Below are 21,783 nucleotides of genomic sequence, written 5' to 3' on the forward strand. Positions count from 1 at the left end.
TCAAATGTTGAAGCGCTGGTTCCTGGTTTGCCCTGCCCTCCTCTCTCTGAGGTACAAGTTGACGTAGGAGGTTATAAGATCATCCATCTTGTAACCCTTTGAAAACAGGACAAAGATGTTATTAATTTAACTTAACTCAAACTTCAGGTCAAGTTTACCACATGTCCACGTGACAGATCTTACCAGAGACGTTTCACACAGGAATTTGCTTCCCTTGACCAAACTGCCAATAGTCATGTGGAAGTAGGTGCTTCCACTGCACCAGTTAGCTATGCAGTTGAATGGGTGATTTGCCAAAACATCCTTAACAAAATAAAAGAATAGTTAATGATGAGAAATGACAAGTTAAGTGTTATAATGAGACTATCTTCGCATGACTTTTTTTACCTTGGTTTTAGGGTGGATGATTGTAAGTCCTTGTTTGCTGATGGCAATTCGCACAATATCTGGGAAGTTTGGCTCTGATGTTTGCTGAAAAGAGAATTAGAAAAGCCAATAAGAACATGTTCCTTCTCTGTAACTTAAACCAATCACTGTGTATATATATATATATATATATATATATGTCAATTAGCATACCATGATGACAGAGGCTTTAAGTTTCAGACAAATAAACCAAATGGTCTGTAGATAACAACATAAAGCACCATATGTGCTGCCTTCACTGCAGCTCTTACCTTGACTTCAAAAAATGCAGAGCCGAACGTCGGCCAGCGGCAAACTGCTTTGAGAAATGCCACCCTGGCCTCTTCAACAGTCATACCAGCGTGTTTGTTATAGTGAACAACAATACTCTGAAAATGTAAAAAAATGCAAATATCACAGATGGACCTAAACCTCTTGGTTGGTAAAAGTGTTTGCTCTGCTTCTAATCAGGTTAATGATTTGCTTACACCCCCTCAGCCCTCAGGCCATTGTCTCAGTGAGCTGGAGATCACAGTATTGGCATAAAGGTTATTATGTTCACATGAGCTATTTAAAGGATAATTTTGGTAAAAGTCTTTCTTATTGCTTTCCACGAATTTCATGAAAATATAAAATCTTCATCATACTGACATTTATTGTGTGAGTATCTAAAATTATCTCTCCCTCAAGACATCCAAGGGATTAAAATGTAAATAGATGTGTTGAAAAAAGCCCACTGGTACTGACTTTTCCAAAGAATGAGGTACAGAGTTTCTGATACTGTTTGACCTTTGATTAAAGCAAATTGGCGACTTAAATCCTGCTCAAAATTCACCGTCAGAACAAATACAAGAGTAAATTTTCACCAGTAACTAATTTACTGCAAAGTTTCATAACTTTTTGAGCACGTTAAAGCCCTCAAAAAGCCCATCCTTTTGCCGGAAAAATAATAATAATAATAATAATAATAATCATTACAATTTCAATAGGGCCTCTCACCATTCGGTGCTCGGGCCCTAATAAGGAAATCTTAAATGACTGTTTTAAAGAGATTAAAAAAGAGAAATAAGAGTTATAAGTACATATTAATATGTATCAATTCTTCATTAAGATACGACCAGACCTATAGTATATATTTTGTTGACTTGTGCACTTACATTAACCAAAATATATCCAACAATTAGCATAACATAGTGAAATCACGTACGTTATTCACGCTAACAGGATATTTTAGTTTGGTTGCCTTTTAATTGCATTAGAGAGGAAAAACAACGCTCCTCATTCCTTCCACCATTTGTATTGGTCATTCATAATGAATCGCAATTATTTATTGCCGTTTTCTGTGTGCGCTTTCTCCAAGTAAGGTGCAATGCACAGGGGAACCAAGTGACCCAAGAGGATTACAAAACAGGAAATGGTGCTGAAAATTAAAAACTCCCATGATCCCATGGTGCATCACATCTTGCTAACTGATGAATTTGCTTTACACACATAAGAACTTAACGTGAGCTTAAATAAATGTTCTCCTTTGGGCAGCTGAGTACCAGCTAAGTCCAGGAGAGGAACGCAAAGAAGAGGAATGTGGCAGAGAAAGAACGGCAGCAACACAGGTTCATAGATGAGGGCAAGCATACTTCACTTTCCTGTCACCAGAACAACCACGCCCTCTTTTGAAACCTTGTTGGCTAAAAATCATATACTGTAATAGTGCTGATGACAGTCAACATCATGAATATTGATGCCTTCAAAGGGTTGTGAAGAGAAAACACAAAAAAATTAGCAAATTTAACGTTAGCTTTTTAGGCTAGGTTATCTTGTAGGTTAGCTATGAGCTAATGTCAGCTCACCAGCACTGGCTGCAGCAACCTGGTTTGTTGAAACATTTTTAGGATACAATCTCTACTTCTTCCATTATTTTATGAATGACAATGATGATCAGCAACAACATTATACATTTATAGTTGTTTGCTGATCAGACTTTTGCTCTTAATATCTCAAAATAAATATGGTTTTCTTACTTAAGACCTTAGAATTTGTATTTAACGCATGTCAAACCAGATCGATGTTTACCCCAAAACAGGCAAGGACATGATGCAAAGGCAAAGAATGGGCTGCTCTCATTTATAAACTATCAGCTGTTACTTCTTCATCCTCTCATGTTGAGCTGAGAGTAGACTGGCTGCTACAATGACCGTCACCTTTTGAAGTAAAACAAGACGAGAAATGCCCAGTCTAGGTAATTAGCATGCCAAATTCAATATATGTGTACCAGATTCTCACAAAATTAAGCAGAAGAAATTGATGAAAAGAAAGCATTTCATACCCTCTTCCACTCATTTTCAGACATGGCCTTCAGTTGGTCAGCAGGCACAAGCTCCTTCAGCACCTTGGGAATCATGACAATCTGGCTCTTGTCATTGTTGACCTTTATCCTGAAGAGCAAGGCTGCAATGTTGATCATTTCATCTTTAGTGCAGACATGATAGCCTCTCAGGTATTTGGGTAGCTCCTACAAGATTAAAAGACATTTTTAAGCATTTAATTTCAGGGATTCTAAGGGGATTAGGGGCCAAGTTTGACCATTAAACCAGGTTTTCTACTTGTTCATCTATCAAGTTCGTCAGTGGGAAAACATTTTTAGTTTACAGCCTGTTTATAGATCCCCGTCTCCATATTGCCTTGTTTGGATACTGCTGTATCTCATCAGGCAGCATTGTGTTCACAGACAGATTTGGCTTTCATATTATATGGAAAAACAAATCAGCCCGGAAAATGTGATGGTGTGTGAGCGACAGCATTTAAATGCACCTGAGGGAAATGGAAGATAAGATCTCCCTCCACGTCTCTGCCAGGGATCACATTGAACCACAACTTCCTCATGAAAAACACAATGTAGGATACGTTGACTGGCCCACCTACAGAACACAAACACAAAAGGTCATTACGGAAAACCATCAAATGTCCAACTGTCACACAGTTCACATGACTTTTAATTACCGTCCTGGATCCTCTTGACTTTTTTGGACCAGTCGGTGATTTGTCTCAAACTATCAAAGAAGTAGTCTGCATCATTCACACTGAGGACCTGAAAATAAAGACACCTTTTTAAAACCAGTGTGCTGGAAAGCCATGGAAGAAAATACAAATTTAAACAATATATGAACTCTACAATGAAATGTGATGTGTAAGGTTGAAACATGTCAAGTGCACCTTGTCATGTGTTTTGACAAATATACTGAATCCGTCTGATGAGGCCAGATTGAGCTTGTTCGTTATGTTCTGAATTAGATCCTTGATCCTGGTGTTGGTTGAAACCTCAAATACCTGAGAAAACAAAAAGAAGACACAAATCAAGTGAATATGTCATATGTAAATATAAATTATTTAAATTGATTTTATTCAAATTGTATTCAAATGTATCCAAGTCCCTGTTCGTACCTCTTCTGTGTCATTGGGGAAGTGGATTTTGTGGCCGATCTGGGTCCTGTTCTGTTGGATAGCGTCTACCTCCACCTGGTGTGGTGGAAGCTTCCTGGGCTCCATCCTACACAATGACAGCAACTGCCCAGTCACATATTTGTCTTGACTTTATCATCAATCATCAGACACAAATATCAAATGCTAGGGCTTTGGAATAGACCAGTGAAGATGTCTGATCAGTGACTCACAAAAAAGATATTTAAGTTGAACACTTTGCACGACCATCCTTGGGGCCAATGATTGGAAATCCTATTTGATGATTTGTTTTGATTGAGTGATGTCAATTAGTAAAGCACATACCTCCACTAAGGCCAAACACTTCCCTTATGAAACAACATTTACATTCACTGCACCAAATTGCACACGCCCATAAATGTCTTTCCCCTGTATATGCCTAATCTTTTCATTAAGATCCATTAATTATTCTCTGAGAGGTCAAAGAAAATGCTGAAATAAGCCTTATCTCACAATGAAAGTGCTTAACAACAAACAAACAAACCATCAAACAAAGCCACCAAACAAATGGACAGGGGTGAAAACACAATCTCCCTTTTCCTGCCACTCTTTGTACACTCCCTTCAATTTTTATTGGAAAAATAAGGGAGAAGCTTTCTTCACACACACTTTTCAGGGCGCGCTTGTTGAAACACATAGAAACACAGAGCGGTGTTGTATAACACGGTTTGTTGGTCTAACCTCAGTGAGCTCTGCAGTCGCTGAAGACAGTCAGAGGCCATTGGCTCTCTGCGGCGCGACTCCAGAAAGCGCTGAGTGTGCTTCAGAAGAGACTGGCTGCAAGGAAACAGGCCACAGCAGAGCCACAGCAGCTGCCAGCCCTGCTCCATACTGGACCTGGGTGACGGTCGAGGCAACATGTAAAAAAAGACACGCAAGACAAAAGGAAGCATGAGATGAAATGGAGGTTGGTTTCATTTCACTTTTGAATGGAATGAGTTTGTACCTCGTATTGTCTAAATAAAGAAAAACACATGAGGGATATATCGTTTTTCATGTTTGGACTTGGCTTAATGTCTTGCTCGTGCTGCAACTAGCAATATTTTCCATTATCAGTTAATCCGTCAGATATTTTCTATTTTCTTATCCAATACCTTTCAAATATTTTAAGTAGTTGTGGTAGTTTTGCTGATTCCAAGTAGGCATCTTCGAATGCCTTGTTTAATCTGACCCGGTATTTGAATGAATATACAGAGATCCTTTTATCTTACACGTATCTTAAATCTTTCCTTATGCCTAGGACAGTTGTGAACCTGAGACACGTACCGGTTGTTATTGCTGGTCATCTGCTTCATAATCTGGCAGTAGATCTCGTCCCTGAGCATCTCACTTTGAGTGGCTGGGCCAAAGATCTGGTCGGTGAGCTCGAGAGGACTGACCATCTGCTTGGTCGGGTAATCTCCCATATATTTCAGGATCGGTACACAACAGTCAAGGAGGAACAAGCATTCTGGTCTCATAGTCTCAAACAAAGTAAAAGATCAGGCTGATGTGGTTAGCTGGTGATGCAGTGGCCTTTCGCTCATACTGGTGTCAGGTGTCAAAGATTTAGTTCAACCACAGAGGGATGGCATGCTGCAGAGGGCTGTGGTGAGTGTATGGGTGCAGACCACAGTCTATATATAAAGATGGACAACATGAACTGGTGGCGATATAGTGTCATAAATCTCACCTCCTCCATGTTAGCTGATGGAGCAGTGACCAAACTGAAGTTCTTATCACACTGATGTATGGTATTTCTGATAAGTTTGGTATTTGATGCTACCAAATAGCTCATGGTTGACAGCTGACATTAGATTGTGGTTAGTCAAGCACGTGTTTCGGCAGGAGCTCGCTACCATGCAATCGCTACTGCACAGACTGTAGCTCCAAATGCTGTAGATGGTGCCATTCATAACCAGGATATTTTAGCTTCATTACTAGTTAGTTGGAGGAGGAAATGGAGATGCGTTGTCTATCATTAAATAGGCTTCCGTCATTGGTGCACGCAAAAAGTATGTTTGTTTTGGAACAGACAGGTAGACCAGACAGAGGTAACTGGTCCACCTGATGACCCTGAAGGCTCCCCTGCACCTGTAGGTTTTGTCCTCCTGAACCACAGCAGCAACGTAGATTCTTTGTGAGGCCTGACTAAGCAGCCGAGTATCTGCTCTTTGCTTGGGTTAGGCAAGGATTCAAGGTCATTTCAAATGTTAAAGAATGGGGTCACCTCTCTGAGGGCTCACTAGATCTATAACACAGCCTGGTAACAAGTGCAGGTAAAAAACATACTTAAATTAGTTTTGAGCCCCCCACTGGAACATTCACCCAACTTCAGGCCCATTTTAACACATATCCTCCATCATTCTAAATGCTGAAAATGGCTCAACAGGAAATTCCTGGTTTGAACTCCTGCCAAAACGTTGTACTGGTATAAAACACGTTGAGAAATGGTTAAGTATCATTGTGCTATGTAGAGGATATCAGTGAAAGCCAGAGAGGCTTTGTGGCTCAGCTCCGGGTTGCCCACCAGCTTCATGAGGAGGGGCTGTCTGATTGGCTCTCTGGAGTTTGCCCACAGCCTCTCAGGAGCAGCATTTCTGGAGATCACCTGGCGGTTAACATCCTTAGTGGGCTGCCTGCAAGATGAAGGAAACAATACACAGATTCCTGCAGTCAGTATCGTTAAGTCAACATTTTATTGTCAATGTGTGTAGTTAGGTAGTGGGTATTTGCAGATACCTGAAGTGCTGGATGGAGAATTCCTTCAGTGTAGCAGGAGCCACTCTCTCCAATGTTCCTGTTTCTTTACTCTTTGTCTGTATGATGTCCTTCCTCTGGTTAGGGGACAGACTGAGGAGTCTCTGAAATAAAGCACCAGATGTAATACACTATACAGCACTGACACACAATAACTCATCATTGACATCTCCGTACCATGACCTCATTGGTGGGTTTGCTGAGCGTTGGTAGGATTAAGATAGCCTCAGTGGGGACGGCTCCTGTTTTTTTTGTCTTCTCAATTTGACCCTTTATCCAGCCGCGCTGCTGAGAATACTCATCATCTTTGATTATCAGAATGAGGTCTCCTTTCTTAAAGCTGAGGAATGTGGGGTCATCTGGAGAGGAATACAAGAAATCAGCCAGTCAGCAATTCATCAAGGTAACCAGTGAGGTGGGATCAACTGCTGATGAGAGATATCCGCACACCAGTTGATGCTCCAACAAACTGTTTCATTTGACCTCCCATGTTGGTCACATTTCAGGCACAGGTTTGTATGTGTGTGCTTCTGTATTCTCTCATAATCAACTGTTCCTGTACTCTCTGACCTTGCCTGTCGACGTCCTTCAGGGCCACAGCGTACTGAGATCGCTCTGTCAGGCCGCTGAGGAACATGGTTACCAGCTCGGTCATGTCCTCAGCTGCAGATCCGCTCAGAGTGAAGTCTCCTTTCAGTGTCAGCAGACACATGGACTGGCCAGATGTTTTACCCTCCCTGAGTAATCACAGCAAAAATCATAAACAAAAATTTAAAGCACAATGAGTGTAATATATGGGACCAGTCAAAATATGGGAATGGCCAATAATATCAGGCGATATGAGCCTTTTAGACATATTCATATCAGTTTGCTGATATACGTTGATATTAAAACTTAATTTTACAGAATGAACAATGCAGAAAAGAGGAGCATTTATGTTATTTTTATGAATATATATTTGGTTTATATTTGGTTTAATTTGTGTTTTCTTTTTAATTATAGTAAGTTTGTTGTAGTCGGCCGATATATCAGTATTGGGATTTTTTTACTCACTATATCGATATCTGCCTCCAAATCTCCATATCATTCGGCTCTAATAGTAACAGCACGACAATGTAGTTACTGATGTGTACTGTTGTATTTGTAGCTTTCGGCACCACAGGGCAAATTACATATTTCTTTATTGATGAAATGAAAAAAAAATCACAACTTTTGCAAGAGACACACATTCAAATAAGCCTTTCTTCAAATGTTAACACAATGTTTCTATTTCTTTTGTGAACTCCTGTAAGGAACTGTAAGACAGGTGAGAAAGACTTGCAATCTGATTTATAAATTCTCAGACTTGTGGTAATTACTAGCAATGAAGGTTGAAAGAAGAACGAAAACATATTTTCCACCTTGGCAAGCGCTCATTTCTGATCTTTGCTCTTCCTCCAATGAAGAAATACTCTTCAGCTCTAATACAAGTGATGCTATAGCAGCATCTACACTCTAACCTCTATAAGAACCAACATTTGTGTTAACAAACAGTTGCGTCTCGTTGTCATCATATGTTATTTGCTTTTGCTTCCAACTACACTAATATAAAATAGCAATAACAGCTGTCTCTACCTTGTAGAATTGACTCCAGTCACTTCAGGGAAGGAGAGCTCCAGCAGCCTCCTCTCTCTCTCATCCAGGAACGTGATACCAGTCCAGTTTATGGCCACGATGAACTTGCTCTTTGGCAGGGCAGGACCTTGATACAGCCACAGACATAATCAATGGAGATAAATTAGGTGATAAGAGATACAGTATGTTCCTGATCAGAGTTTAGCATTGACGTGTACAGTAATGAGGCCTTATCATCAAACCACAAGAAAGGACTTCGCTCCTTAGGACTGTCTGCAACTAAAAAATGTTTTGATTCACACTCTATTTGTTATTTTCTTGATGTATTGGTTAGTCTATCAAATCTCAAACATATTGAAATATGTCCATGACAAGCTGCTGCAGACCAGAGAGATTAATGAAAGGGGGCTTCTTTGGTCCAACCAAAAGTTGAAAGCTCAAAGATACACAACTTACAATGACGCAAAACACACAAGGAAGGGTTAGGCTGTCTTTTTTCACTCATCAAAATTGCTAATAAATACTTTTGTTAATCATTTGTCAAAGAAAAGTACAAAGAGATAAAGGTTATTCACCAGGAAAATCCATCAAATATGTTTGTAGGGTAAACAGCCTGTATTTACTTTCACCCGGGCAACATGTTGTCTGTGAGAAAATTACAAACAGCAATAACATGAACTTTACTGTAATGTTGATCTTAAAGAAAAGACACGACTCAGACCCTTATTAAGCAGTTTGGATGTTTGTCAAAGAGAAGGAAGAAGTGTTCCTTTCCCTCTTATCTCCAAATCATTGTCAATTTGAACCCCATTGTTGTGGTACATCTAAAAAATAACCTTGTATATTCCAGTCTGACAAAGATACAGAACAGCAACAGATAATTGCTCAAAGGGTCAAAAATCTGCTTCACTGGTCATTTAAAGTGTTTGTATCTTTATTCCTGAGGAAAGTAGAGAAATGTTTGTGTTATACAAGGTTTATGTACTGCCATGACTAAAACTACAATATGTGACATCTATGTGGGTCCTTGTCTCAGTGAAAAGGCATCAAATCAATTCACCTCTATTCACTACTGTATTTCTGCAAGTCATGTTTTCTTTTCATATTACTCATGTTAACAGCAGGATTTACTCAAAATAACCATTCTGTTGAGATTCAAAGAAGGAAAAAACAGCTGTACATTGTTAACATACACGATCAAAGAAAAGCTACAGTAACAGAAACCCACCTGACAGTTTGACAACTTCAAAGAACCTGGAGAAGAACATGGGCCACTTCTTCTGAGCGTAGCCGACCATCTCTGCCTTCACCGACTCTTTCTTTTGTTTTGAACTCAGATACGGAGCCTTGTGTTTTTTAAATAAAAACAGACAGAATCTAGTCAAGACCTTGTTGAGGCTTTTGGTTTTGTAATTATGTATAATGATAAGTTAATTCTCTTTGGACTCATATGTGATGGGACTAACCTCAGCATGAGCGTCGCTGACCATCTGCACCCACTTGGCCTCTGACTTGGCCTCCAGCAGAGAGGTGTTGATGCTGTCCTGTACAGCTTGTTTCACATTTTCTGGAGAGCTCTCCGAGCCGTGTTGGATGTACAAATGTTTTGCAGCAAGCTGAACAACATCATCTTCCTGTATGAAGTCAAATGTGGGGAGAAAATGTGTTTGATTTATTCAAGTCTGCAGCAGGAATGTTGCAGGATTATCCTGGCCATCGACATAACATAACCTTTTCACTCTGGTACTCTCCAAACTTCAGACCATGGATGATCTGCTTATAGATGAGCTCTGTGCTGATCTTGTCCTCTTCACTGTTGTGCCAGGGGCTGAAGATCTCCTTGCGGAAGAAGAGTCGCCAGGGTGCGTGCTGCTCCTGTCCTCCTCTCCGCTTCACTTCCTGCTCACACTGGGAGATTGCATCCATCACATGGTCTCGGCCGCCACCCAGAGCCCACACCTAAGAGACAGGTCAACATTTTGACAACTGATAACTCGATAAACCACCAACAGTCGCTCTACCATTTCAGTTTCCACAGTTTGCTCTGTGTGTAAAAACATCTTATTTCATGTCACAATGAAGCACATTATTGAGTACAGTATTTGAAAAGCCTTATTTACGTCTTTAAAGACCGATCAATGTTAAATATCCTTTCTTGCCTGTTATACCCCTCTGCTGTCTCTACTACAGCCATCAGATAGGAAAAAATGACAAAATGCAATAGGTCAAAATTAATATGTAACTTAGGGTTGGTAAATCTGACACGCTTTTTATCTTATTTAATGAAATCCTCTTCACATTCCGATCAATAAATGGTCCTCTGAAGAAAAAGGAAAAAAGTCATTGTGGTCCTGACAGGACTGTCAAAACCCACGACCAAATATTTCATTCGGACCGAGGGAAATGTTTTTCTGTAATCGACCTGCCTGTGGTCTCACTCTGTCCTTGAGTTGGAGAGACAAACAGCACTGAAGCAGAGACGATACTCAGCTTCTAGCAGTGCACTTTCATGTGGTTTGGTGGTGTAACTTTGATGAGGTGGCCAATGGGAGAGGGTGGGGGAGCAGAATTTTTTTTATTGCTCATCATAAAGAGTCGGAAAGCTTGAAACAGATAGCCTGGCTCTATCTGAGGGTAAGGTTTAAAAGGTAAATATATATATATTTCACATATATAGGATGTTTATATGTGGGCTCTATAGCTACTCGGACTGTGTGGCTGACAGACTCTTTTGAAAGTCTGGCGCGTTGCCCGCAGAGTGCACAATGAGTTTCCCTGTCTCAAAAGGCAAAGAATTTGAATGTGACTTTTCTAAAGAAAGCATCCACGCTTCCACTCATCACACAACAGAAACGTAGATGTAGCTGCATACCTTTTCATACAGAGCCACGTAGAGAGAAAAGCCAAAGGTGTCTTTGAGTTTGACTTTGTTGGAGAGGACTTGGCAGATCTCTCTGGAGGTAGATGCTGAGTCAACAGGCACATTGATTGAACGTCCATCCAGCAGATTCACAGACACGACCATGGGCCTCTTTGTCTTGGTGGCCTGTCATAGTACAGAGAAATGACCGCCTATTTTACTGGCATGATTCCATTTGAGAAAATATGCCTTTTCTTTTATTTGTGTGAACTGATCCTTTAAATATTTGCGAGAACAGTGAGTGAGCCTCAGTACCTGCAGCTCCAGCCAGGCCGGGGGCTCCCCTCGCACTCCATTCATTACCGTGCGACGCAGCCTTTCAGCACAGTAGGAAGCGTAGCCTTCGGGAGCGGAACAGATGAAACTTTGCAAGTACTGCCAAGACGAGAGATAAAAAAGGAAAAAGCGACACATCACAGCATGCGGTACACTGTTAATGAGATTGAAGTAGCAAATACTTACGTCGTACTTACCCTTATAAAACGCTCACTTGGAGGGAAAATGCCCAGACAGAGGGACAAAAGGATCCAACCACGGAAGTAGCTGTTGCGATTGTTGTTATCCTGAAGCTGCTTGCAGATCTGACAGTAAATCTCATCCCTGGACAGACAACACGACAAGCATTTTATTACTATAGAATATTTACAACGATACCTAGACGTATATGGTGTTTAAATGGAGCTTCTTCAACCTGAGATCACGTCTGACAATAGCATATCCCACAATAATGTGGAGTTTTTCTAGTGAGGTCAGCGGCCGGTCCAGGGTGGGTCCTTCTCCGACATTGTCATCACTGTCCTCCCTCACCGTCTGCAGTGTGGGAGGCTTGGCCACTTCGGTCAGATCTTCTGACTGTAAGGAAAAAAACTTGCAATTGTAATCCATAAAATAAAAAGAGGACTGATGAGAGGTGAAGTTTCCCTTGCGGCTTCCTCACCTCTTCCATGATCATCGAGGGTTTCCGGAGATTTGCAGTGGATTTTTGGATTCCACTTTCTGGAACGGTGGATGGTTTTCTGTTTCTTGAGAGTAGGTCGGTGAAAGTGGACCCCTTCCTTGCATGTGGGCTTCTCTCTGGTACAGTGTAAACCTTTGGGTTTGGAGCAGTCTCATTGGGCAGAGCAGAAGCTTTCCGGTTTCTTGTCAGAAGGTCGACGAAAATAGAGCTCTTTCTGTTTTGTGTTGGCTCCTCTGGGACTGTGGAAGGGTTAACTTCTTTTTTATTTCTTAGCACCCTCTAAAACACACAGAAAAGACATACATTTATATCTATTTTGAAAAAGAAATATATAAAAATGTGCTATAACCTTGGCTTTGTGAGGATATTTACCTGGTCCAGGCCCACCATGTGGCTGAGACGTCTGTTCTTCCTGGATATCAGGTCCTGCGGCAGAAGACGTTCCTGTGTGGAGGCTCCCTGGATCTTTTTGGGCTCAGGTAGGTCTCCCATGAACCTCATAATGATCCACCACACTGTCAATGAAGCCTGGCGGGAACACAACAGAAATTCCACTGTATTCTAATGAAATAATGAGACCAAATCCACCAAAATGAACTGAAGTGGTGTAAGAAAAGCACCAGAACGTCTCCTTCATCCTCATGGTAGAGCAGGGGCTGCCGAAGCCTCTGGCGGATGTGGGTGTGGGTGGCTGCACCCTGGAAGTACATAGAGGCAAACTTGGAGAAGGTGTACTCATTCAGGTCATTGTAGTCTTCAGTGGGAGGATCCTCCTCCATGGGGAGGTCGTCAATATCTATCTCCTCGCTGAGCATCCTTTTCCCCTCAAAGTTCTGAAAATAGATACATATCCAGTGACTGACTGTCCACAGAGAAAACAACATGTTCAAAAATGTGTTAGAACATTAAGTTCCCAAACCTCAAATCCTACAGGTGCTTGTCCCTCTTGTCCTCCGATATGAGCGGAGATGAATCCAAAGATGTCGTCTACCATCTCCTGATCTGTGATGGAATCCGAGTGAGCCTTTTCCTCCATCACTTTCTTCTGCCTCAGAACTTCTTCCAAGTGTCTCTGTCTCTGCAAAATCATCTGCCGCTCTTCTTCCTTCTCTTTAGCAGAGAGGTACATCTGAAAGATCAAACACAGAGGGAAATTAAATTCAATCACAACTGCAAAACTGAAAAATGTTGTTAAAATAATTTTAAGAAATATAATATAAATATAATAAGAAAGGCCCAACAGTTGCCTTAAATTCAATCCAGTCGCATCAAATTGGACACAATCAAAGATATCAGCCGACTTAATATACCAGATCCATTAATTATTCCCTTGGAAAATGGTGAAAATGCCCTGTGTCCCAAAATGAAGAAAAACAGTGGGAAAAAGTCCTGGATCCCTAAATTGAAGGGGCCATCCTTTCACCAAGTGTCATGGAAATCTGTTCGAGGGTTGTTGTGGTTTTTGTGTAAATCCTGCTTACAAACAAACTGACAAGGGTAGAATGATAACCTCCTTACTGAAGATAATGATGAATGATTTGGTTAAAAACTAAATTAATTTGTTTGTGTCTAGAAGGAGATTAACATCAAAATAGAATTTATAGTTGGTGAGACATTTTTTTAGATGAAATAAAAATTAGCTGGTGAAGTAGAAGTCAGCCAAAGATCAAAAGCTAAAAGTAATGGTTAAAATAATGACCTACATTAATGGACAAACAGGTGAAATAAGAGGCTGGAATTATTGAATAAAAAAATAAAGAGATTTAACATAAGGTGGATGGATATAATAACATTTAAGCATTATAAAAAAGGTAACAGTTGCAAGAGTTAAAATAGCAAATAGAAATAGTTGAAATAATGATTAATGGTTGAGCTCGGTGAAACTGTTTGCTAAAAGTAGATTAATACGAAAAGAAAAGAAATAGATAAACAGTAGCTAAGGAAAATTGACATCTGCAACATGAACGGTCATGTTGACAAGCTCGGGATCCATTGCTCCCAGACAACACCAGGAGCAGCATGATCCTCTATGATCCTTCTCTTTTTGAACAAGAAAAAATATTCAATAGCTTTTAAAATTGAACTTACGTCTCTTTTCATCTTCCTCAGAGCTTTTCTTGCCAGCGCACCTCTGGTGTAAGCCTGCAGGAGGATCACAGCTTCTGTCTTACGCTTCCGTTCCTTCCTGGCCAGGTATCCCCTGGTTCGGGCCTGCAGCACGATGGCTGCCTCTCGCTTCCTCTTGTACTGTAAGTGGAGTTGGCGCGAACGAACCTGCGCCTGCAGCCTTGCAAAGCCAAGCTGGACCTGGATTTAATAGATGTTAATCAGGGATTTTAACCAGGCCAGACATATACTGTACTTTCACTTTGATTAATACTGATGTATTAAACAGTGACTTACCACTCTGTACAATTTTCTCCCTTGGTGTCCTCTCCAGTATTTTTGAATGACAAGAGCGCTTGCCCTTTTCCTCAGGAACTCTCTCCTATAAAATACATGAAACACACAGACATGAAGTCGCAAATCACACCGACAGAAAGCACATTGCAAAGATTCTCCTGTGTCATACCTGTATTTGAAGCCTCTCAGGACCTTTTGGATCAAAAGAGCTTTTTCGTTGAGTTTTTTCATTCGCTCCACCTCAAGCATTGTGTCATGGATGTCCTATGAGAAAACAGTAGAAAGGACTATTTTAGAATTTTGTTGAACAAAAAAATGCACTTACAGTACCTATCAACATATTGTACGAATTAGGCAGATAGGAGCATGTAGATAACGTACAGAAATGGACTAAGTTGAATATACTTTTTTTTACTAAACATATATTTAAATAAAGGTTTTGAAATTGCGTTATTTGAAATGACTTAGTAAAGAGGGAACTTTACACAACATACATAAAGTCAGATGAATGGATTACAAAGTTGATCCAATAAGTTAAGCAGTTTATTTTGATAGTCATTCCTTCATGCATGACCAACTAGTAGGACATAAAAAGGCTGCACCTTCAGGAATATTTTTGTCTTCCCAGTCTTCCAGTCACCGTTCCCAGTGAGCACAGTTCCACAGATGCTTTCACAGCATTTCTCTTTGCTGTCCTGTTTGAATGAAACAAACAGTTGTCATACAAACAGAGCAAAAGAAGATGAGAAACGTTGTATGGTGAAAATGATCATATTAAAACCTCTCACTCACTGTTTTGGGATCACAGACTGACATTTTCAGAAGGACACGGTATCGATCCACAAACTCGTCGAAGCTGTAGCGTACAGGGTAGCCAGCTTTCCGGATCTTGATGGTCTCCATCATGCCCGAGTAACGGAGCTGACGGATGCACAGCTCTCTGTCGAACAGCTGAGACACAGAAGCGACACCAAATTTCCTCCATCATTTTTTCTGGTATAAAAGTAAACAAGTTTTATTTCGGCTGGGTGCATGGGCTTCTTTCCCTCACCATGGGCTGCTTGAACTCATTGGGTTTAATGCAGCGTATGAAGTAGGGCTGGCATGCAGTCAACGTTTTCATCAGGGAATCCAAAGACTGACGGAACTGGGCGGAGAGCGTTGGCACTCGTTTCTTGCTGTCAGCTGCTTGCTGTCTCACACACACACACATATAAATGTCACACAGTGTAAATGATTATAAAACAGTATTTTTACTCTCCCATTGATTATAGTTGAGGCTAGAGGCTGCACTGACGCGGAGGCTGTTCTTGGGTGTGGTGATGATCATCTTGGGGTTGACGCCGCTCTTGGTCGTGCCAGAGGACAGCTCGTTCTGAAACAACTGTTTGAGGAGTTTGTTGGTGGAAGTTTCCACCAGTTGAATCAGGTCTAAGCTGAGGGCGTCACGGTTTTTCTCAAGAAAACCTCAAAACAAACAAACACAATTAGATCACAGAGGATGTTAGGACACAATTTATGGCTTTTCATAGCTTTAAACTTACCTTCTGAATCGTAGTAGACTGCTCCAGCAAAATGCTTGATCCCAAACTGTGTCTCATAGTTGTTCTTGGGGGGAATATAGATTTCCCCTTTCCCGTGGAACTGGTTCATTTTTTGGAGCATGGTGGCATCTGTGCCCTTAAAATGAAGCAGAGGAGTTCAGACCTGGTTGGTGTTATCACAGCAGAGCATTATAACGCACAATGAGAACAGATACCTTGGGGAAGTTGCTTTCTTCATCAATAAGAGCCAGCATGTTCATGGGTTTGTTGGCCAGTATGTCCAAGGTGCACTGGTTGTCTCTGTAGTCAATGTGCTTCCAGACAATGTTTTCTCGGGTGTACTCTTCCTGCTCCAGCTTGAAAATGTGCTTGACGAAAAACTGCTGCAGCTGCTCGTTGGCAAAGTTGATGCACAACTGCTCAAAGCTGCAACAGTTCCACAAATCCCACAGCACCGGAATAAAGAGAGATGGAGGGAGATCAAAATGTGTCCTGTGTATAAAATCAGCCGCTTTAATATCATGAGAACTGTTGTGATCATTAACCTGTTTTTGTTGAAGTTCTCAAAGCCGAAGATGTCCAGCAAGCCTATTGTCTGTCTGTCCTCATCAGAGTCTTCCTCAGGCGGCTTGAATACGGCAGCGTTGATTTTTTCCACGACCCAAATGAAGAGTCTTCCATAAAGAGCCTGGATAAATATTAATGGGAATAGCAACGCAGAATTGTATTAAGAAGACAATACAAAATACAGCAATGTGATGAAACTTGACACTTACAGTTTATTATTTGTACAAGTAAAGTGAGGAAGCAAATGTTTTATTCGTCTCCTCGATCGCACTGATTGGAAGTGTACCGGGGGGGGGGGGGGGGGGGTTTCGCCTCTGTAACATTGCTGCGTCAGTGATCGAGACTTTAGGCTGAATATGAGAAGCCCATGTGTAACAAGGTCTCATCTCTGGCACCATCAGGCCTCATTGTTGGTGGTAAACAATTAAGATCTTTCTCCTTATTTCATCCATCCAACTGTTTTGTTTTCTATTTTGAACTGAGCAATACACCCTAACAGCCTAAGTTTGTTAAAATGCACTTTTATTTATTTTAATATGGAATTAATTTGTGTGACTGTTACTTTGACAAAGGCGTCCCTGCCTTCCACAGCCTGGGCAGAGGTCAGATGTTTAGTCACACTCTCCCTGGTGGTCATGAGGGAGAGCTGGGTCAGACAGCTCTCCAGCGCTTTGGGATCCACCTGAGGTAAAGAGACGTACACAGACATATGAGGTCCTCACTGCTCTTTTTATTTATTCTTAAGTTAAAGAAACAAACGTGTATTCGTACCTCCAAAAGTTGGCTGGCCATGTTAAAATGGGATGATGTGACAATTTCACAGGCCTCCAGGTTATTTACTATGGTGGCTGAAATTTTCCAAGAAAAGTGTTCAATATCTCCAAAGTTTGCAACGATTCATTCATATCTTTCATATATTCTTCTGTCAATTTAAACCTGTGAGAGTGGTGCTATTGAATATCTACACACACATTAAATTCCAAAGTGCTGTTCTTACCCTTGAAGTCCACATTGCCCATGTGAAGGATGGCAGCCAGAAGTTTGTAGATCACCCAGGAGTCGTTCTCTGTGAACATCAGGATCTTCAGAGCTGAACGGAAGTGGGCGTATTCCTTCACATCATCACGACCCTCACAGCTGGTGCACTTTCCCTGGGGACAGGATCACATGGTTTTAAGATCTAGTCCGGTAATCTGTGATTTGTATTCTAATCATTTCTCTTCAAAACCCATCAACAAAAAAAGGGTCTTATTCAAATTTCTAATGTCCCAGTTTCAGATAATGGCAGTACCATGGTCAGGTAGTTGTACTCAGCAGCGTTCCCAAGGGAAAGAATCTTCTTATGCTCAGTTGACATGCCCATCAGCATGTAGTAAAAGATATGGTAGTTTCTTTCCTCGGGTGCCTGCACATAAAAGCACGTGTTCTTTACGACAAGAAATGGCTTGTAGTACGTAACAGCCCTTGTAAATATTCAGCAGAACGATTTCCCCCACCTGACGACAGACTCTGGACTTCTCCAGCAGGTACTGCTCAATGCAGGCGCCCTCAATGGCCCCACCCTTGGTGAAGTTGATGTCAATGTACTTCCCAAAACGACTGGAGTTATCATTGCGGACGGTTTTGGCATTACCAAAAGCTACGAGGAAAAGGGATGAAATGCAATGTGAAATGTATGTTGGATCAAGAGGGAGGATTCAGCTGATTATGGAGACTGACTCATGTTTGTGTGATGGCTCATACCTTCTAAGATGGGGTTTGCTTCAAGAATCTGCTGCTCAATCCAGGTGTGCTGGCCACTCACTGCAGCCAGGTACTGCAGCATCAACTTGGTGTTCTCAGTTTTCCCTGCTCCTGACTCTCCACTGATGGAAAAAATAATTATTTATTATCTTTATCACTTCCAATATTATTATAATTTACATAAAGAATTTGTTTTTATTTAAGTATAAACTGACCCTCAAACCAAAATATGACAAGACTGCTGTGCGCTGGTTCATAAACTGCTTACTTTATAGATCTTAATGTGTCATGGCGTGTGATGGTGTGAAACCTAAACGTCTCAACATTACCAGAGGAGTTCCTCAAGGCTCAAGTTTGGGTCTTCTCCAAGTCATAATTTATACTAAAATCAAGGACTTTATGTCATTCTGCTGTATTATCTCCTGTTTGCAGAGGACAAAGCATAAGGACCCAATACACTTAATACTTTTTTAAGTTACCTACAAATCTTTCCAACCAAGGCTGATCTGAGAAATCCCAACAATTAAAATTACATATTTTTTGCATCTACACATATAATCATCTTCTAGTCAAGTAATTCTCCAACTTTGTCTCCATCACTGAGGTTCACAGTTAAACATTTAGAGACTCTCGTCATCGATCTCTTTGAAAGCAAATAAGAACGCACCCCCCAACCCCCGCCCTCAACCCTGTTGGCTTTGTTGTCTTTCATTATCCAGCTTCTGCTTGTGAATTTGTTGTAAACAAAGTGATATAATCGGAGATCCTGTTCTCAGTGAGTCCTCCCCCTATGAATAAAGGCTCCAGTCAAACAAATATTTGACACTAAGTAAATAAAATCATCTGGTGACCGAGGCCGGCTCTGAACATCCCTGCAGCCTGTTAGCAGACAAGGTCTGACCTGATGACACAGCACTGGTTCTTTCTGTGGCGGTGCATGTTGAAAAAACAGTTGTCTGCGATGGCGAAGACGTGCGGCGGCAGTTCACCCAGCCGGCGATCTGTGTACATGTGCACATGCTCTGTGGTGTAGATGGGCAGCAGCTGGTAGGGGTTGACAGCAACCAGAATGGAGCCTGTATATGTCTTGAGACAGAGAGGCTCATTTAATATCACACAGTAGCACATTTGACAAGTGGCTGAGATGTGAGTGTTTGTTTGTGCGCATGAGGATAAACAAGTTCTTATGGTGTAAGCAAAACATCAAGCCATTGGCCCCTTGCTAGTCCTGGCAGCAATGCACAACATGCATTTTATAAATAGGATTTTTTGGGATTTAACATCTCATTAAATATTGCTTTAAAGACAAATAAATCACAGTCTTGTTACATGTTTGCACTCATAATTCAGCAAAAGTATTTCTATATAACAACATGGCCTGATTCATAATTGAACACACACTGTTGAGCTTTGATGCAGTGACACAGAAACATTGGGAGGCTCTGATTCAACAGAGGCTCATTCGTCTCTATGGAGACAAACAGCACTGTGATTAACGACAGGGCAAAGTCTGAAAAAGAAACCTAGTCACAGCCCGGGAAGACACGGGCGAGTAAGCATTTCCACTGCAGGTCATGGACATCATAAAACTAGGTGGTTCAGAGGGAATGCAGAGAAGTGAAACCTACATAGACCAGGCCTTCCTTGTGTCGCACCAGAAGGTTCCTGAGGAGCCCCGCCTCATTGAGATCACCGAGCCTTATCATGTCATCCACACCCTTCACAGAGGAGGGGTGCATGGGTCGAATGCTTCCCTCCGTCTTCTTGTTGATCTTGTGCTCCTGTACGTGTGTTATCAAAGAATTGACGTTATATAGGCGGCCTACGCCCATTATCCTGGATCTGACAGGCAAAATGTTTTTACTTTTACCTTTCCTTCATCGTCGATCAGTTCAAGCTGTCCTGTGTCTGACACCTTGACCTCCGCCCCAATCGGCACCTCAGTACCAGAGTCCACCCACACAAAATCACCCTGGTTTCAGAAAACAAGTTGAAAAGTAACGCAGCAGCGCCTGAGATGACGATCTGAACACAATTAATGAATCATAAATATACGTTTATCACAGAGATGCTCATTCATACCTTCCTGCAATGCAGCATCTCAGAAACGTGAATGAATCTGTCAAGAGAATGACAGCATTAATATCATAATTCAGATTAAGACCAATTATAGTCAAATCAAAAGAACAAATAACAGCGAGAGAACTGAATGGGTCTATTACTTCAATTAATCTCTATCAACTTAATTCATTTTTATTTCACCTCTTCTAGTTAGTTTACGTCCATTCTCATTATAAAACTGCAATTGAAAAGCAACATATATATTATAAATTATGCAATAAACTACCTTCTTGGAAACTTAGTGATAAACAGTTGAAAACAAAGATATTTATGTCATGTCAGCTCTCACCTGGGAGTACGTTTCTTTGGTGGAAGCCCTCCTGCTGCTTTCCCTTGAATAACTCTGAAGCAGGAAGAAGAGAGCTTTCTCGTCAAACACCCCTTTATGGCTCTTTGACTTTGCTCCTGCAAACGGTGGAGCCACCCAGTGTCACTCGGCACCAGATTCAAGGCACATGGTTAGAATCCTCACAGTGTGACAAAGACTGCTGCTAATTCACTGTTAAATATGCAGTGTCTTACAGAATTGTAAGTCTACTCACTTTAATGCAAATCTATTTACTGAATGAGCAACTTAGAGAAACATTTACAATAAAAAGAATATTCCTATATATCCTCCTGAAACGTTGAATAATTTGGTTTTAGAAATTGTGGTAAAGGGGAATGTTCTCAACTCAAATATGAACCTGGGGCTGACTTTTCCTTATCCACAAATACAGTCGTCATTAGTAATTAAATGGGGTCTGCTGCACTTAGCAATTAGGTTGTAAATTGCAGATAGTAAAGATAAATGACAAAGCTCCTTCCAGAGATGTGATCATACTACGCCCTGTAGAGGAATCATGACCTTTAAAGATCCATCCATATTGCCAAAGCATTCAATTCAATTTGTATAGCTCGGATCCAGTATGGCGGATTCTATATCGTGCGGGCTGATCGTAGAGGGAATGGCGGATCCTTTGTCGCATTGGCATCGGATGGCGGTGGACCAGGACCGAGGCGGCAGCCCATGATGGATCCTAATAAGCGGCAGTGGACAATGACTGTGGACTAAAGTGGCCTCTGATCAGGATGGCGGATCATGATGCTGCTGGTTGCTGACCATAGACTATGATTGCAGCAGGACTGCTTGACATACCGTATTGAAGTGATCCTTCAAAATGTTTACCCTCATCAATGCTGCTAAAAAACTTTAATCTTGATGTTTTCCTACACTTGACATCCATTGCACTTCTGTCCGTCCTGGGAGAGGGATCCCTCACATGTGGCTCTCT

General features: G+C 41.2%; 1 protein-coding gene across 1 annotated transcript; it reads right to left on the bottom strand.

The window, feature by feature from the left end:
• LOC133010629 (unconventional myosin-VIIa) lies at nucleotides 1-20,488 on the bottom strand. Its single transcript, XM_061078222.1, has 47 exons — nucleotides 20,471-20,488; nucleotides 20,259-20,360; nucleotides 20,017-20,169; nucleotides 19,290-19,474; nucleotides 18,389-18,510; nucleotides 18,142-18,284; nucleotides 17,937-18,050; nucleotides 17,643-17,796; nucleotides 17,417-17,493; nucleotides 17,208-17,327; nucleotides 16,624-16,766; nucleotides 16,294-16,504; nucleotides 16,079-16,214; nucleotides 15,832-16,001; nucleotides 15,586-15,726; nucleotides 15,327-15,485; nucleotides 15,137-15,229; nucleotides 14,704-14,798; nucleotides 14,535-14,619; nucleotides 14,220-14,438; nucleotides 13,051-13,260; nucleotides 12,752-12,964; nucleotides 12,504-12,659; nucleotides 12,111-12,410; nucleotides 11,865-12,025; nucleotides 11,647-11,773; nucleotides 11,429-11,548; nucleotides 11,126-11,299; nucleotides 9,985-10,212; nucleotides 9,720-9,887; nucleotides 9,482-9,599; nucleotides 8,254-8,380; nucleotides 7,210-7,376; nucleotides 6,817-6,998; nucleotides 6,622-6,743; nucleotides 6,364-6,518; nucleotides 5,167-5,320; nucleotides 4,582-4,737; nucleotides 3,844-3,949; nucleotides 3,616-3,729; nucleotides 3,403-3,490; nucleotides 3,214-3,320; nucleotides 2,729-2,914; nucleotides 678-794; nucleotides 388-471; nucleotides 184-303; nucleotides 1-96 (listed from the first exon to the last, which is right to left on the bottom strand). The coding sequence occupies exons 1-47, from the start codon at nucleotides 20,486-20,488 to the stop codon at nucleotides 1-3; spliced, it is 6,696 nt and encodes a 2,231-aa protein (XP_060934205.1).
• Nucleotides 20,489-21,783: the final 1,295 nt, after the last annotated feature.

The sequence above is a fragment of the Limanda limanda genome, chromosome 9 (assembly GCF_963576545.1).
Source record: "Limanda limanda chromosome 9, fLimLim1.1, whole genome shotgun sequence".
In the NCBI taxonomy this organism is placed as follows: Eukaryota; Metazoa; Chordata; class Actinopteri; order Pleuronectiformes; family Pleuronectidae; genus Limanda; species Limanda limanda.

Excerpts from the sequence above, each read along its gene's own strand:
- LOC133010629 (XM_061078222.1), bottom strand. Across the intron at positions 7,377-8,253 it reads ACTGGAGTCAATTCTACAAG|GGAGGGTAAAACATCTGGCC; the intron begins GTAGAGACAGCT and ends GTGATTACTCAG. Across the intron at positions 2,915-3,213 it reads TTATCTTCCATTTCCCTCAG|GAGCTACCCAAATACCTGAG; the intron begins GTGCATTTAAAT and ends TTAATCTTGTAG.